Source organism: Jatropha curcas, chromosome 10 (assembly GCF_041381405.1).
Source record: "Jatropha curcas cultivar XTBG-Jc1 chromosome 10, XTBG_Jcur_1.0, whole genome shotgun sequence".
NCBI classification, from domain to species: Eukaryota; Viridiplantae; Streptophyta; class Magnoliopsida; order Malpighiales; family Euphorbiaceae; genus Jatropha; species Jatropha curcas.
In genome coordinates, this window is record NC_143160.1 from 3,130,347 (window position 1) to 3,146,689 (window position 16,343).

Genomic DNA, 16,343 nt, shown 5'->3' on the forward strand with positions numbered 1-16,343 from the left:
CTTTTCTTTTTTAATCTTATAATTATCAAATTCCAACAAAATTTCTTTAGTACCACATCTTTAAATTTGGAATTAGAGGGTGATTTGTATTAATGTATACTCCCTTTGGTACCTTTTTATGGCAAGTTCTGGTCTAAGAAGGATTGTCCTTCTCATGATTTCAAATTTTCCCACTTTTGGCCCACTCACCATTTCATATTCCACACTAATAATCATTAACACTCCAATTTAAGTGTCAATAACAAAAGTTATGTCTCAATATTTAAGTAGCCTGAAAAAAAAAAAAAAAAAGAAAGAAAAAGAGGAAGAACACTTGAAAATTTCATTGGAAATAAATAAAGTAAGAAAAATCACTTCTCCTATACCAATCCCCCAGCATTTGAAAAATAAACCAGAAAAAAAAAAAAAAAAAAAAAGAGAAGAAGAAGGTGAAGCCAGTAAAGTAAAATTGATCATATTAACATTCCACGGTAGGCTTTTGTGCACCAGCAGTAATTAAGTCATCACCTCCTCCAACACTAACTACACTTCCTGGCAATTTCCTCTTGGGCTTAGCTTCTTGCAGCATCAATACAACATCCCTCATGGATGGCCGGTCTGCCGGATTCCGGCTAGTGCATAAAAGTGCAATTCTAAGCATTTGCATCATTTCTTCCCTGACGGATGCTATTGATGCTCCTGCATTCTTGTCCAAAATGTTATGAACACCATCTTTACTCTTTATCTTAGACCTTACCCAATCCACGATGCTATTACCGTCCCCAAACTCAGCATCAACTGATCTTTTACCACAAATAATCTCCATTAACACCACTCCGTAGCTATAAATATCACTCTTCTCATCAACCTGTAGCGTATACGCATATTCTGCAAACAAAAAGATACAAACATAAGCAATGATGTAAGTATAACTCAAAACTAAGAACAAATTGTCAAAAATATAATCGATTAAAGGATCTACATTTTCTAGGGTGGGGTCCATTTGTATTTATTTGATTCTTCTGACAAAAATAGACAAGAAAAAGAAAAAAAAAAAAGGAGGGACTGAAAGAAAATCAAATAACAAGAACAAATCAAAAAAAGAAAAAAGACAGTCACAGTTCAAGCCTAATAGTGCGCCATGCGCAAGAATAGTTGATGAATTCGCGGCGCGCCAAAAAGAATAAATGACATGCGCTGTAGTATTAGCCCTGTTTTTGGAACAGAACAAACTAAAATATGTATACTTGCTTTACCAGAGAAAGAAAAATCAATGGATGGTTGTTTTTTTCATACTTAAAATCAAGAAAATAACCCATCAAAAGAATATTTCTGATGGTACCAATACTATAATCCGTATGATGCATGCACTATAGATAGTGGAATTGGATTTGATTTCATCACGCAACAAAACGAACTAAAATGAACAGAAACTAAAAAGCAAAGGTGGCCAAGAATAAGAACGTGACAATCCTTGCTACAGTTTACGAATAAGCCAAGATAATAAGATATCAACTGAGGGAAACAATGAAAACAAGATACATTGAAGGCTGAAGAGAATTCTGTGATTTCTACAATTAGATTGGTTAAATTCTTTAAGAATATGATAAAATTGCCATAAAAGCCAAACAAAAATGCAAGTAGACGAAGCTTTGATGACAGAAAGAAAAACAGTACTCACCAGGGGCAATGTAACCATAAGATCCGGCAATTACAGACATTGACTCGTCGCTTTGTATCAATTTGGCAACCCCAAAATCCGCCACTCTAGCCTCCATCTCACCGTCCAACAGAATATTACTAGGCTTCAGATCGCGATGCACGATGACAGGATCACAGTCATGGTGAAGATAGCATATCCCTTGAGCCACTCCTAGTGCTATCTTATGCCTTGTGAACCAATCTGCCACTAAATTTTCTCCCTTATTTTTACCATGCAATAGATCTTCTAAATTTCCATTTGGCATGTACTCGTACAGTAGCATTGTGCATTCCCTGTTGCTGCAGCACCCTAACAATCTCACTATATTCCTATGCCTCACGTTTCCCAATACGTCCACCTCAGCTAAAACCCCTCTTCTTCGTCTGATATTCTCCTTATGTTTGCCCCACAGCTTCTTCACCGCTATGATCTCGCCACCTGGCATTTCAGCCTTGTACACTGTACCTGTGGATCCCATCCCTATGATCTTATCGGTCATGGATAGACACTCCAGCACATCGTCAGCCGTGAAATTCAAGCGCTGAAAGGCGGTTAATTTCCACGGTCCGATCTCGCGCTCCTCGTTGAATTTGCGGCTATAATTGGCGTGGAAGCACCTGGTACCAGCGACGAGGACAAATAGCCCGATACCGAAAGCGGCTGCCATGATCCATACGATTGCACCGGCTGTCTTCTTCGGCTGTTGCTTACGGTGGACCTCAACTTCGCCGGCTGCTAACGTGTCCGCTGCGCATGGTTTGGCTAAAACGCGACCGCAGAGTCCATCGTTGCCGGAAAACGAAGACGGATGCAAGTTCGGAAATATCGTTCCAGAGCCAGGAATTGGTCCCGTTAAGCGATTAAAGGACACATTGAAGCTCTCTAAAGTGGTGCAGTTGTCGAAATTTGAAGGGATTGAGCCGGTGAGAAAGTTATGAGAAAGGTCGACGTCAGTGATCGCAGGAAGCGTAGATATTTCCCATGGAATTATGCCGTTGAGGGAATTGCGGCTCAAATTCAAACAAAGAAGCTTCAAGCAGTGGCCAATATCCCAAGGAATGGCGCCGCTCAACGAATTATCTTGCAATTCAATTTTATACACGTTGCTGCACCCGATAAAATCCGGAATTTCGCCAGTAAGATTGCTTGAACTAGCCGAAAATATTTGTAAATTCGGCGCGCTCCATATGTTAGTTGGCAATTTACTGTTGAACGAGTTCTCGGAAATGTTCAAGTATTGTAACTGCTGAGCATTGCCAAGATCGTGAGGGATTTCGCCGGTGAAGTTGTTCTTGCTTAGGTCCATGAAAGTTAAATTCCGCAAGAGCCCGAAACCATATGGAATTGAACCGTTAAGTCGATTATCTTGCATTCGGAACCTGGATAAAGAAGTACAATTTGCTAACGATTCTGGAAGACTTCCAATAAACTTGTTGGAAAAGAGTATGAGCTTGAATAGCTTGTTTCCTTGACAAAGATTTGGTGGAATTGGACCATTGAGAGAGTTGGACGACACATCTAGCCACTGTAACTTGCCATTGGAGCCGAGCTTTTGAGGGAGAAATCCTGTTAAAGAGTTGTTCCAGAGACATAGGGTGTCAAGATTCGGTAGCTCACCAATTCCTTCTGGTATTACGCCGCTAAATTGATTTTTCATCAAGCTAAGCCTTGTTAGCTCTTTCAGAGATGAAAATTCCACTGGAATTGTGCCCGTGAGTTGATTATCAGACAAATCAAGAACCTTTAGAGCTTTTAAATCTGTAAAACTCAGCGGAATTTCACCAGTAAACCGGTTCTGGAAAAGTAACAGCATTTCGAGTTTGGTTAAATTTCCAAGTTCTTGAGTGAGATTACCGGAGAGAGAACAACCTGAGATATCCAGGTACCGTAGATTAGTCAACAATGCGAACTCCTCTGGTATTCTCCCTGTTAACATATTGTATCCAATCTCCATCCGCTCAAGCTGGCTCAAGAGTCCTAATTGTTGTGGCACTGGCCCTTCCAACGAATTTCCAGCTAAGCCCAGAAACTTCAATCTCAAAAAACTACCATATTCTACCGGAATCTCTCCTTCAAAATAGCTTCCGGTGAGGTTGAGCCGCTCCAAGGAGCGTAGAGAGACGAACTCTGTTGGTAGCGGGCCGGTGAAATTGTTGCTGTATGCATCGAAGATTCTTAAGAACTTGAGCTTTGAAATTCCAGGTGGAAAGGTTGAATTAAAGCTGTTGTGGCTAATATCAACCGTCCTGAGCTCAGTCAGTTCAAAAATAATTGATTGGAAAGGCCCATCAAAAGCATTTCCGCTCAAATTTAAGTGAATCAAACTATTCAAGTGGCGAATTTCATCTGGAATCACACCGGAAAGACGTCGACGAGAGAGATCAAGCGCTATAATTTGAGCTGTTCTTGGGTCACATTTGATGCCAGACCATGAACACCAAACAGGGCCTTTAAAACCAGGCTTATTGGAAGATGGTTTAGTAGGATCCCAGTCGCGAAAAGTGTCTGAAGGGTCTAAAAGAGAGTATTTAAGGGAAAGAAGAGCACGGAGTTGAAGAGGCCGAGCAGTAGTAGAGAGGACTGGTATGAATGTTTGGAACAAGTAGAAGAAGGAGAATGTTAAACAGAAAAGGAAAGGAGGTTTCATGGTTATGGGGAAGTGGGGATTTTGGTTGAGAGATACTTGATGTTAAGAGAAGTAAATTTAAGGGAAGAGAGGTTTTGATGGAGAGAGATGATACTTTTTGAGAGTGCTGGGTGCAGAGGGTGTTTCATGATGATTGTTTTGCTTCAGTGGGTTTTCTTGGTGGGCATGAAGAAATATGAATTTATGAGAGAGAAAATTCAAGAAAACCACCCTCTCTCTCCTCTTTCTTTGCTACTACTACTAATATCTATATCTACAGTCTCTCCTCTACAGCTTTTCCATCCTTTGTTATGCTGAGATTAAGAGAGAACTTTGTTTTCTTTTTCTTTTCTTTTATATATATATATATATATATATATAAATATTTTCTCTCTCACTTACCAGTATTTTCCCTTTGTCTGGCTCTACCTAAATACTTTTTGTTTTCTTGGATTTCTTTTTCCTTCTTTTGTTTCCACTTTTCATCATTCCTTGTTTCCTTTATCTTTGGCTAACGAAATGGTAAAATATGTGTAACAGCGACAATGGCCCTCACAGGATCCAAGAAAGTTATCTCTATTTCCCACCATATTCTTATAAATATATATATTTTTTCTTCTGTAAAAAAATTGTTTTCCTATTTTTCTTTCCCTTTGTATTTCCCACCTAGGATTTTCAGGTGAGAACCTTCCTGAGATTAGTAGGTTCATGGACCACTCTCCTTATAAGGGAATAATATGGATCAACGGAAAATACTCCCTCCTATTCTTTATCAACCATTTGAGTAACTGGAACATTATATATGAGATCTATTAATTTGGAGTTTTGCTTTTCAAAAAACAGCAATCAGGTTAAAAAAATCACAAGTAATTGCCATACAATTGTTAAAAAGAACAAGATAATCATGATTATTGAAAGTATTAACTTTAAATTGATTTTTTCTTGGAGGAGTATTATTTATGAAGCGAATGAAGGTTAGGAACATAATCTGAAACGAAAAGCTTACAGATTTGGTTGATTTAGAAATAACTTATGATATTTTTCATAATACTTAATGTCAAAAAAAATATTTATGAAAAATTTAATCTTCGATTAATAATGAATAATTGTTTTCAAAATATAGAAAAAAAATTTGAGAACCTCTAACAAAGTGAAATTATAAATAAATAAAACATTAACAATTCTGAAAGCTGCAATCCACGTCAAATTCTGATATAATGAACATGAAAAAAAAAAAAAAAGGAAAAAACATGACACACTGAACAAGGTAGATGATTAGTGGACTGTCACAATTTATGTTGAAGAAGAAGAAGAAGAACGAGATGATGCAACGAATTTACACATCGCATGTTCTTTCTTTTAACAAATTGGCGCGGGAGTTTCAAATTATGTAAATTGCCGAAAATATCCCTTAAGTGTTCAGTAGTAGTATGAACAGTAACAGAGAATCAGAGACAGTAGTACAGTATCATATTGTCCAACAAAAATTCCATATCATTTGTTAATTTGGAATTAGTATGCCAGAGAATATACAATTACGGTTTTGCTTTTGCTGTGATGAGTCGGTTTGACTTGTGCAAAAGCTTTACCATCGTTACCATTTGTATAATTAATGTTGCAATTAAAGTACTTCTTAAGATAAGGACAGAGATTGATCTACTATTATCCTTCCTCTCTTTCTTCCTTTTTCTTTTTTTTTTTTTTTTTTTTTTTTTTAATTGTTAAAAATCTATGTCTTGGCGTACTTCCATCCGACATCTTTTTCCCCATTGTTATCTGTGATACCGATGTATATACTTTATATATTTTATCAAGCGTATTCAAAATGGTGTTTAAAATATTTAAAATTTATTTATTTAAAATTATATTTGATAGATTTATGGAGAGGAAAAACGCTATTTTAAATTTAATATATAAATATATTATAAAACGTTATTAGTATCTCTTATTTTATTTAAATTTTACAATTTAAAAGTAAATGGCTGGATGATTTAATTTATATATTTATAACGGAGTGATATATCATTTAGCTTTTGGTTAAAATTAATTAAGCTTACTCATAAACATGCAATAATAAGTCATGGGGACGGTTGGCCAAACAATGATAATCCTGATTTTAGAAGTCTAATTGTTGCAACTATAATGACAAATTATGATTAATTTGAGCTACTCATTACAAGATTTCTACCATAATCATCTTTTTTTTCCATAATTTTTAAAAAGAATTAGGGTGAAAGAAAGACAAAATTAAACATGATTTTCAAATAAATGCCAATCTTGATGTAGCTCATAAGCTACGCAAGCTTTTTTAGCTTGTAACTGATTTATCTATACTCAAAATCAAATTTAAATCTGAACTAATATTTTTTTTTTATATAATTTGTGATTTATAATGAAATTGTAACTGAAATATATTTGAATAGTAGCACTGCTTATTGCATAAAATGTAATAAAAATATATCTTAAAAAAAAAAAACAGTAGTATGGTAAAATTACTGGTGGATTTGTGAAAGGAATGAAATGAAAGCGAAGCATTAGATCATATAATCCAACGGTCGTTGACAAATAAAAACAAACAAACAAACAGAATCCGAGTTAGAAGAAGCGCCACATAGATTCTGTGAGGACAGTTCCGTAGTGGAAGAATTACAAGCAAACCTTGGCTGACGTCACCCAACACTAACCGAATGTTTTTATTATTATAATTTATACTATTAAATTCTAAGAAAATTATTAAATAAAATACAAAAGAGGAGCCGTGTAACTACAGAAAGAAAAGGGCAAAAAAGGATAATGGAATTCTCTTTTTTTTTTTTCAGTTGAAGCGCAAGTCATGTGCAGTCGCCTTCGATGAGGGCATTACGGGAATTCGCATCCCGTATTACTTTACTTTGCACATGAAGCGCGTGCTGTATACTTTCATAATGCGGTAAAAGAAGATGTTAGATGTGCTACGGAACGGATGCTTTGTATGTTCTTGGAATTTTTCTTTTTTTTTCTGAAGCTAATTAAGTTATTCTCGTGGCGTTAAGTTATAAGAATAAAAAAAAAACTTCAATTCTAATGATTGAATTAATAATTTTAAATTGATAAAAAATTTAATTTGCAATAATTTTTTAATATCAAAATTATTACAAGGATAAATGTAAAAGATTCACTTGCATTAATTGAAGAAAAGATCATTAACTTGCCTATCTCCATTTTGAATTTGCTCCAAGGGTCTAATTATCATTTGATTTTATCACCAACTCCAAAAAAAAAAATTTATTTTTCACAAAACAACTGCCATAAACATCCAACGTTTTCCATTATTTTCTTTCTTCTATAATCACCTTCTCTTATTCATTTCCATATACATCATTGTCTATGATTTTTCAATATTACTCAATTTCTCTCGATTCACAGCTCATAAATCTGGAAAAAAAAATATTTTCTAATTATACCATTATATATATAGATAGATTTTGAATGCTTTACTTATTTACAAAGTAAAAGATGTTCAAAAAAAAAAAAAAAAAAAAAAACAGGAATCAAAGTCTACCAGTAAGGCAATAGAGAAAAAATTTTATTTTTGAGTGATGAAAATAGCTAGATCACCAATTAAGGCTTTTAAATTATTGTTTAATAATAAAGGAGATAGGGTGTAAAGACAATCAAAAGGTTTGTTCATAAACAACCATCTTATCTTGAAAGAGTGCGTGTTGATTAAATATTTTATATTGAAAACGCAATCAATAAAAAACTGTGAGACGTAAAAAAATATAGATCGGAAACATTTCGCTTTGGAGTGAAGCAGAATATAAATTTAATTTCAAGGCAAATAATTTTTATTTTCAATTTGAATAAATTTCAAATTTAAGTCATTATTTTAGGGTGGCTTTTACGGTGTACAGGTTAAAATTATCCAATATATATATCCACAAAGGTATGGAACTTCAAAAGTTCTGAAACTGAAAGAGACATTCCAAACGTTTAAAGCAAAATTCCACGTCTTAAAGGCGCGTGGGGATACTACTGTATAAAGCAGCAAATTACGACAATACCCATTAGGAGTACTGCAACTTTAATTTAATTTAAACAAATTTCTAAATTAGGTTTATGGCATAAAATTCGTATTTATTTGCAATACTATTCCATATATTTAAGTCATTTTTTCTAAAAGCCATTCAAAAATAAAACTTGAATATTTACACTTTTGAAATTGCAAGCGACAATTCTGTGTTTTCTCTTCTTTATATAAATGAGCGCAGTGCGGAGTGCAGAGAGCAAGGCCAGAACTAGAAGGAAGGAAGGAAGGAAGGGTGGCCTGGCCCACGAGAGAGGGAGTGGCTAAGTGGGTCCGTAAATCGATTTGCCCCTTCGTACCCTTCACTTGTAACAGCCATTCCATTGGAGAGAAGAATTATATATATATATATATATAGGCATGCACGGCACGTGCCTGATGATGGATATGGTGGTATCGACTATCGCGTGACAAGCGTGACCCCACACAGCAACATATATGATGATGATTGCGAAGAGGAAGAAGAAGGAGCACGCCCCTTCCACCACGCCTCTCGCTTCATTTTGTCTCAATTTCCGCCCTATAATTCCTTCCCTTGACGCTTTTCTGATTTTTTTTTTATCATAATTCCTAAAGACAACATTATTTCACTGCCTTTTTTGCCCTTACCATCTCTATTTTTTTTAAAAAAAATATAATATAATCTTTAAAACAAATATAATTGATTTTCAAAACATGGAATAAACCGTTATAGCTAATAAAGTACTATAGAGATCATAACAAAAAAAAAAAAAAAAGAATTGGATGATGAACTTAATATACAAATAAATTATTGCTTTGATTCTGTTTCTATATGATAATTTATTTTGAGAATATCACTTTTAATTTTGTGTTGTTAAATGAAATAAATGTGCAATATCGGTTTTTATTAATTAAAACTTCAATATAAATTGAAAAAAATATGTCCTCCTTATTCAAAATCTTCATGTTTGAATTCTATTTTAACTTTTTGAATAAGGAGCCTTTTATAGGAACATCAAAACTTATTCTTAGGCAGCATCATTAGAATATGATAAAAAAAAACATTTAATTTACTTTTAAGTCATAATTTGTAATGGATTTATCATCTAATTAATCAAGTATAATTAAAAAAAATCATCATCTATATATATATATATATATATATAATTCTGAAGCAAAAAATAACTTTAAAAGGTTGAGTTGGCATTTCCTTCTTTCAGCTTTCCTATTTTTCTTTTTTTATAAATTTTCTGATTTATTCATCACTTTTTACGATTTTTCTTATTTATTAATTACTTTTAAATTCATATTTTTCTTTTTTTCTTCATGAACTTTTCTCATCGGTTAAATATAAAAACGTAATCTATAAACTACAACCTAGAAAACATTTCTAGAGCCGATCCTTCTGTCCAACTCTGCTATCTTCGACGAGTCTAGCGCATCAGGTCCATTTCAAAAAGTAGATGAAAACTTGATTCATCTTTTCCTTTTTATTGTTGATCCTCCTCTCATTGATAGTAGCTTTTTATTATTATTATTATTAATTTTATGTGATTATCAGGCGTGGATAATTGGAGAAATAATCTGTCAAACTTTGTTATCTTCGACGACTCTAGCCCATCAGGTCCATTTCAAAAAGCAGATGGAACCTTGATTTATCTTTTTCCTTTTCATTGTCGATCCTCCTCTTACTGATGCTAGGTTTTTTTTATTAATTATATATGATTATTAGGCATGGATAATTAGAGAAATAATAAAATGAGGTTTGATCTGCAAATTAGTATTTCTAGCAAAAATAAGCCCATCAAATTACATTGATGATGATATTCACCGCCACTAGCTTGCTGTTTACGAGCGCGAGATCATGTGGCGGCTATTTGCCTCTTACACACTTTGTATTCGGGACAAAAGGCCTTGGCGCCGAGCTTGGTATAGTGTAACTTACAGATTAATTTACTTTTATTTTGGTTTTGATTTTATTTATTTTATTTGTTTTATTTTGGGATACTGAATGCTACCTTATGTTGGTTTTTGTAGATATAAACTGAAAGTTTTTTTAGGTAGACTTTTGCCATCTTAGATCACATGGACATATTTGATTCTGGTTCTAAATAACCTATGGAATAATAGGTGCATAAGTATGGAAGAATATTTAATTTTAATTTTCGATAGTTGGATTTTCTATTCCTTGCAGCACAGAACCTGATTCTTGTTGGGGTGACTCACTGACCTTGCTCTATGAGGATGTTGTTAAATTATGGGACTTTTTCAACAATTTTGTTTTCATTGAAGATGATTTGGGGAAGAATATAGCCTTGCTTCTGTCCAAAAATTGCAAGAGTTGAACAACTCTGTTGTGATTTCTACTCGAACAGCTGAATTGGCCAATGAATGATTGTATGCTTTTCAGGTGATATTTCTTTTATTTTGGAGAGTAAATCATTTTCTATTATATTTATTTTTGATTTTTTATTATAAAATACCTTCAATCTTATATAAACGAGTGCTTAAAACTATTTTACTATCCATAACACATATTGGTTTATATTTATTAATTGGAAGTTCTTCATTTTTCTCTAGCTCAGGTATTACCATGATGGATAATAGAGACCTTGTCCATAAAGTTTAACCCTTTTCAATTAGATTCTTTGCCATTGAAATCTGTTTATTTTTTTCCTTTTGTATTTGTTTCACTGATGTCCTTGGCTTATTTGGTACTTCGAAATGAAAACTCAAAAATTATAAAATTCGAAAATTAATGCATTTTAAGTATTCCATATCATAGATTCTTACCAAATAGAAATGTTTACATGAGAAAGTTCGTTGTATGATAGTTCGTTGTATGATAATGGAAGTAGTGAGATATGCTAAAAGAAATCAATTGTTCGTCTTATACATAGTTTTGTGTTTCTTTTTGCAATCAATTTTGCCGCTTCTTCTTCTACTTTATTATTATAAGTTTTTTCTATTTGCATAGCATTTGGATATGATCTGGAATCTATGGTTAGACTATGGTAGAGGAGTAGTTTGATTTATGTGGAGTTACTATGGTTTTTGAACTCATCATAAGGTGTGCGACCTCTACTGTTTATATTACCTTAATTTGACAATTTGATCTTTTTTACGAAATTGAATTTATAAAGCAACAATTTCAACTGCTAAATTCTAAAGCAAATTAATCACAAAAGAAAACCGATGAATTTGGTTCCTTAATTAACGAAACCTTTAAGTTCTTTACATATAAATATAAATAATCTATCAAGAACTATCAATAGTACACTTGGAATTTTTTCACAGCTTATGAGATACTCAGAAATATTTTCTAGAAATAAGAAATGATATAGATTGAATATTGACTTCCAAAGTTAAGAGGGGTAATAGCCACACTCAAGAACTCCATTCAACTGTTGTATTCTTTTAGTTGTTGGTCCCTATATATTCCATTGGCTGTGTTATAATTAGGAATTCAAGTGTTTACAATTTGTCAAATTTAATAGTTCGATTGCTTAGAAAGATTTGGAATAAGATACTTTAGAGCTAGATCTTTATCAAATTTCTTGTGCTCAAGAACAATTGTATTCGTAACTTGAAAAGAATTATATAAAATTTATTAGAATTGCAACTCGCATATGTATCTCTCTAATACTCGAGAAAGGAAGGTCCTTAATTCTAAGAGAGAGTAAAACACAATGGATAATAGGAAAGTCTTAATTCTAAGAGAGTAAGTGTATTTTGAAAAAAGACGAGTTTAATTCATACATGAAATATAACGTAATTTTTTTTATTCTCGTTATTCCAATGAACTCCCATACTGGAGTTCTTATGAATTGTAATATATTTGACATGAGTAAATATATTTGAAATGATGTTACGTTTAAGTTATGGATTTGATAAAAATATCATACTATTGCTGATTAATTGCGGCACAAACTTTCTAATTTTCAAAGAGATACATGGGCTTAGACTTATAAATTTGAAATAAATCACTCAGTTGCGCACATTAATTTATGTAAGGAGAAATTGAATTTGCCCTATAATTAAATTAAAATTCCATTTCAATAATGAAATGAAATGTGAACTTAGGGTAGGCTACCATATAAGAAAACTGAAAAAGAAAGGAATAAATGAAAGCAGCCTCCCATAAGCAAGCAATGCTTTGATATTCAAAATATAGAAGCTGCTCTTGCTATATTTTTATTTTTATTTGAATGGTCCAAAATCAATGTTATGGAGAAGGTACAGAATTCTGGACCATTTTAATTGAGCCTATTTGTTTATAAAGCAGTAAAATAAATGGAAATTACCATTTAGGCACACAGCTAAAATTTGATAGAGGAGGCATACATATACCTACCTATTACTTTTTCCTTATATAGGTGGACTAATTAAGTTGTTGTTTCTATGAAATTTAAGGAACTACAATTATTTCAAGAGTTCCTCCTGCCTAGCATATTCCATTTCTCAAGGATACCAAAAACCTAGGTATATTCCAATGTCACCTTCACCCTGTCCGAATTCAAATTGAAATGTGAATCCTAACTCTTTTGCCTTCTTCTGCAACTCCCACATTTGATTAACAAACTAAGTTAAATTTCATTACCTTTAAACAAGTCAATGGGGGTTAATTTCATAGCTTCAAGTCGATGACCCACAAGTAACTGTTGTCCATGTCGAAGACATGTGAGGGGTGGGGTTTGTGTATTCTGATATGGGTTAGTACTGTTGTTACATCCCTGTATTTCAGACAGTAACCTCTCATGACATTCAACATAAGCTCGTGGAATGGAGTGGTCTCTGCTGCCAATAATTATAAATCCGATCTAACTAAGACATTTCATATCAAAGTATTAAATTTTATTGGATTACCATCTCAATTCTTCATGTAAATGCTGTATCATTAATTACAGTTTAGGACCAAAAAAAATTGTGAGTTCAAATCTAAAATAAATTTCTAATCAAGATTCTAGTAGTTATTTTACCACCGTTTGATAAAATGAGAGTAAATATTTTATAATACGCTCTGTCAAATTCTAAAATTTTTACAAGTAAAAGAAAGATAGACAAATAGTTAGGCATAGGAAAACAACAAATGTTGCACTTTGCAAAGTGGGTTCGGTTACTGCTTTGTTGCCTCATTGCCGGGGCATAGTGACCAGTTTAATGCCGCGTGGCGCTACAGTTGATTGAATTTGATAGTGTGAAGTTAATTATAAGCTTTCCGTCTTTTTGAAATAAAATTTTTCATGAAATGTGTCTGTTCGTTGGAATTATTATTAACAAAATCAAATGGGCTTTGATGATATAGATATAGTTGCGCGTTGAAACCCTTTGCTTCCTTTTTTGTTTTTGTTTTTGTTTTTGTTTTTGATAGGGACATCCACATAGGAATAATTCCACATATAGAGGTGAAAAAGGTTGAATCAGAGAGGTTAAATTTGGCTGCCTTGCTTTTACTCAGATAACGCGTAATTGCATTGATGGCTAATCCAACTTTTCTGGCCAAGGGTTGTTATAATCATACTAATTAATTAGTAAAGTTGGATATCAGTAGGCTCTTAATTAGGTTGACAGTGAACAAATTACTAGGACAGGGAAACCGGTAAAGCGGATCAAATTGAATCGAACTATTTAGTTTTAATTTTTTTAAAAAAAATCCAATATGGTTTCGATTTTAATAAAAAAAAATGAATTATTTTTAATTTATTTAGGTTTTTGTATTAAGTGACAACTAAAAAGGAATTAAACTGATTTTATGTTCGATTTATCTTTTCTATATAAAAAAATTAATTTATTCAATTTGTATTAATTTAATTTGATTTAAACTGATGCATACAAATTGTTAATGGAAAACAACTAAGAAGGAGCAAGACAAGCCAACCAAAATAGAACTTTTGGATCACAAAATATTTAAACTGTGAGCATGCTGTTAATCCACTGAGATGGGTCCGAGTTTAAATTAATTCATAAATATTTATAGTTGGAATAGCAATGGAAAAAAAAAAAGAAAAAAGAAAAAAAGAAGATAATAAACTGGCAAGTTTGAAAGAAAGCAAATAAGACAGAGAGATCCAAGATGATGTAATACAAAGATAAAAAAGGTGAGAGTGGAGGATCCCACAGGGAATGATGAAAGAGTTGAACATACTTGAGCATACAATTGGGCCAACAAAAGAAAAGAGGGTCCCTTTCTATGACTCATCCCCCATTTTTATTTTATTTTTTTATTATTTTTTTTTAAATGTACTCTGATTTGCCTCCTCCTTATTAGTGTTTGACTTCACACAGTCCAAACTCATGAATAGTTTCTTCTTCTTCTTTTTTTTTTTTTTTTTTTTTTTTTTTTAAATTTTTTTTCCACTCACATTATAACATATCTAATCTCTAATCTTTAAGTGGTGAACAAAATTATTAGGGTTTTGAAGGTGGGTGTAATATGCATGTGACAGTCTCTTCTAAGTCAAGACTTGGGTTAGACTTAAGTCTTTAACAATGTCTTTGTTATCCTTATTATATGTTCCTATGAAACTCCAATCTCATGTCTTTTTCTTCTCATTTTATTTTAATCCAGGAAGGAACATCATAGTTGGCATTTCAGTAATTCCGCTAATTAATTAAAACGAAATTGGTGCTAGAATTTTAAACTTCTAATATTATTTTCTAGATTTCAAAACATTGATTTCTTTTTTTTTTTTTTTTTTTGCTTCTATAATATTCGGCATTGTTTGTAACCAGTCACTATCCCTAAATATTCCCAAATCTATAAAGTTTAGGGTATATTTCTGTTTAAGAAGACAAAACAAAATTGATTCATTTAAATGTAGCTTTCTAGTTATATCTCTCGTTTTCAAATAGGATCATTCTTTTTTTCTGGAAGAGAAAAGTTACATCACTCAATGTATGAAGTATGGACCATGATTTTGTTGTTTATGATGAGAATTTCAAAAAAATTAATTAAGCTTTTTGGTTAATAAAAAAAAAAAGAGGTTAAAATTAAGAGAGATCTATGCGATTACGGAACTATAACAATAGCAAATTAATAATAATCACACATTTGAAACCTTTAATTTGTTTGTTGAAACTTTAATTAATGGGTAAGAGAGATTTTTAACAAAGATAACAAGTAAGATCATTTCATTTCAAGAAGGGTCCCATGTCATAATTACATGTCATGTTCTATCATTTGGTGTTTGTTAATAAAAGAGATGCTTTAGCTTGAAGACATGTATATATTTAGAGGGCACCGCCACTTATTTTGATAGTATATGAGAAAAATGAGAATAGACAACCAAATGATTTAGACCTTCCAAAGCAAAGTTTTTATCTTTTAATTCTTAAAACTAATTTCAGAGATGGGTTTTTGGGAACTTGCCCTAATAACCATTTTTAAGAGTTAAAGAGAGAGTTAATCACTCCCTTTCTCTCCCATGATTGTATTTTTAAGGCAAGGAGTTTTGGGTTTGTGACCAAATTATAAACTGGCTCTCACATGAGACTAGTGATGCCTTTTCTAATTTTTTCCCCTTGCGAACTAAAGTGTATTCATTGAAACTTGAAACAAACTCAAAATGAACGAACTCAGACTTTTCAGTTGCTAGAGAGAAATTCAAGTAGATATTGAGATGGTCAAAATTAGGGTTTCATTCGAAGCATGACAGGTTTATAAGTTGTCCATGGGATTCGTGTATGAGAAACATGTTTCTGGAAAAATTTTCTTTTAACAATTATGTCTCTCGACAATCTCATCTATAGTGAAACATGTACGAGGGAATGTAAAAGCAAGGTTTTTCCTTTTTCATTTTTTTGAGAGGAATTTATTCCTTTCCCCTTCTTTGTAAAGCTTTGCAGCTGCAGAATGATAGTTAACTTTTACTTTGTTACCAACTTGAAACATTCTTCGGAGTTCTTAGGCTACACCCCTGCACCCTGGTTTTCAATTTTATGGAAATAGAAAATTCTAAACTATATAAGTTTATTAACTTACTATTACATGCTATTTCTATACAATTTCA

The 16,343-nt window shown here is 32.6% G+C and overlaps 1 protein-coding gene across 1 annotated transcript; it reads right to left on the reverse strand.

Moving 5' to 3' along the window:
* Positions 1–301: 301 nt before the first annotated feature.
* PXY (Leucine-rich repeat protein kinase family protein) lies at positions 302–4,631 on the reverse strand. The gene is made up of 2 exons (XM_012235071.4): positions 1,661–4,631; positions 302–867 (listed from the first exon to the last, which is right to left on the reverse strand). The coding sequence occupies exons 1-2, from the start codon at positions 4,326–4,328 to the stop codon at positions 458–460; spliced, it is 3,078 nt and encodes a 1,025-aa protein (XP_012090461.1). The 5' UTR covers positions 4,329–4,631; the 3' UTR covers positions 302–457.
* Positions 4,632–16,343: the final 11,712 nt, after the last annotated feature.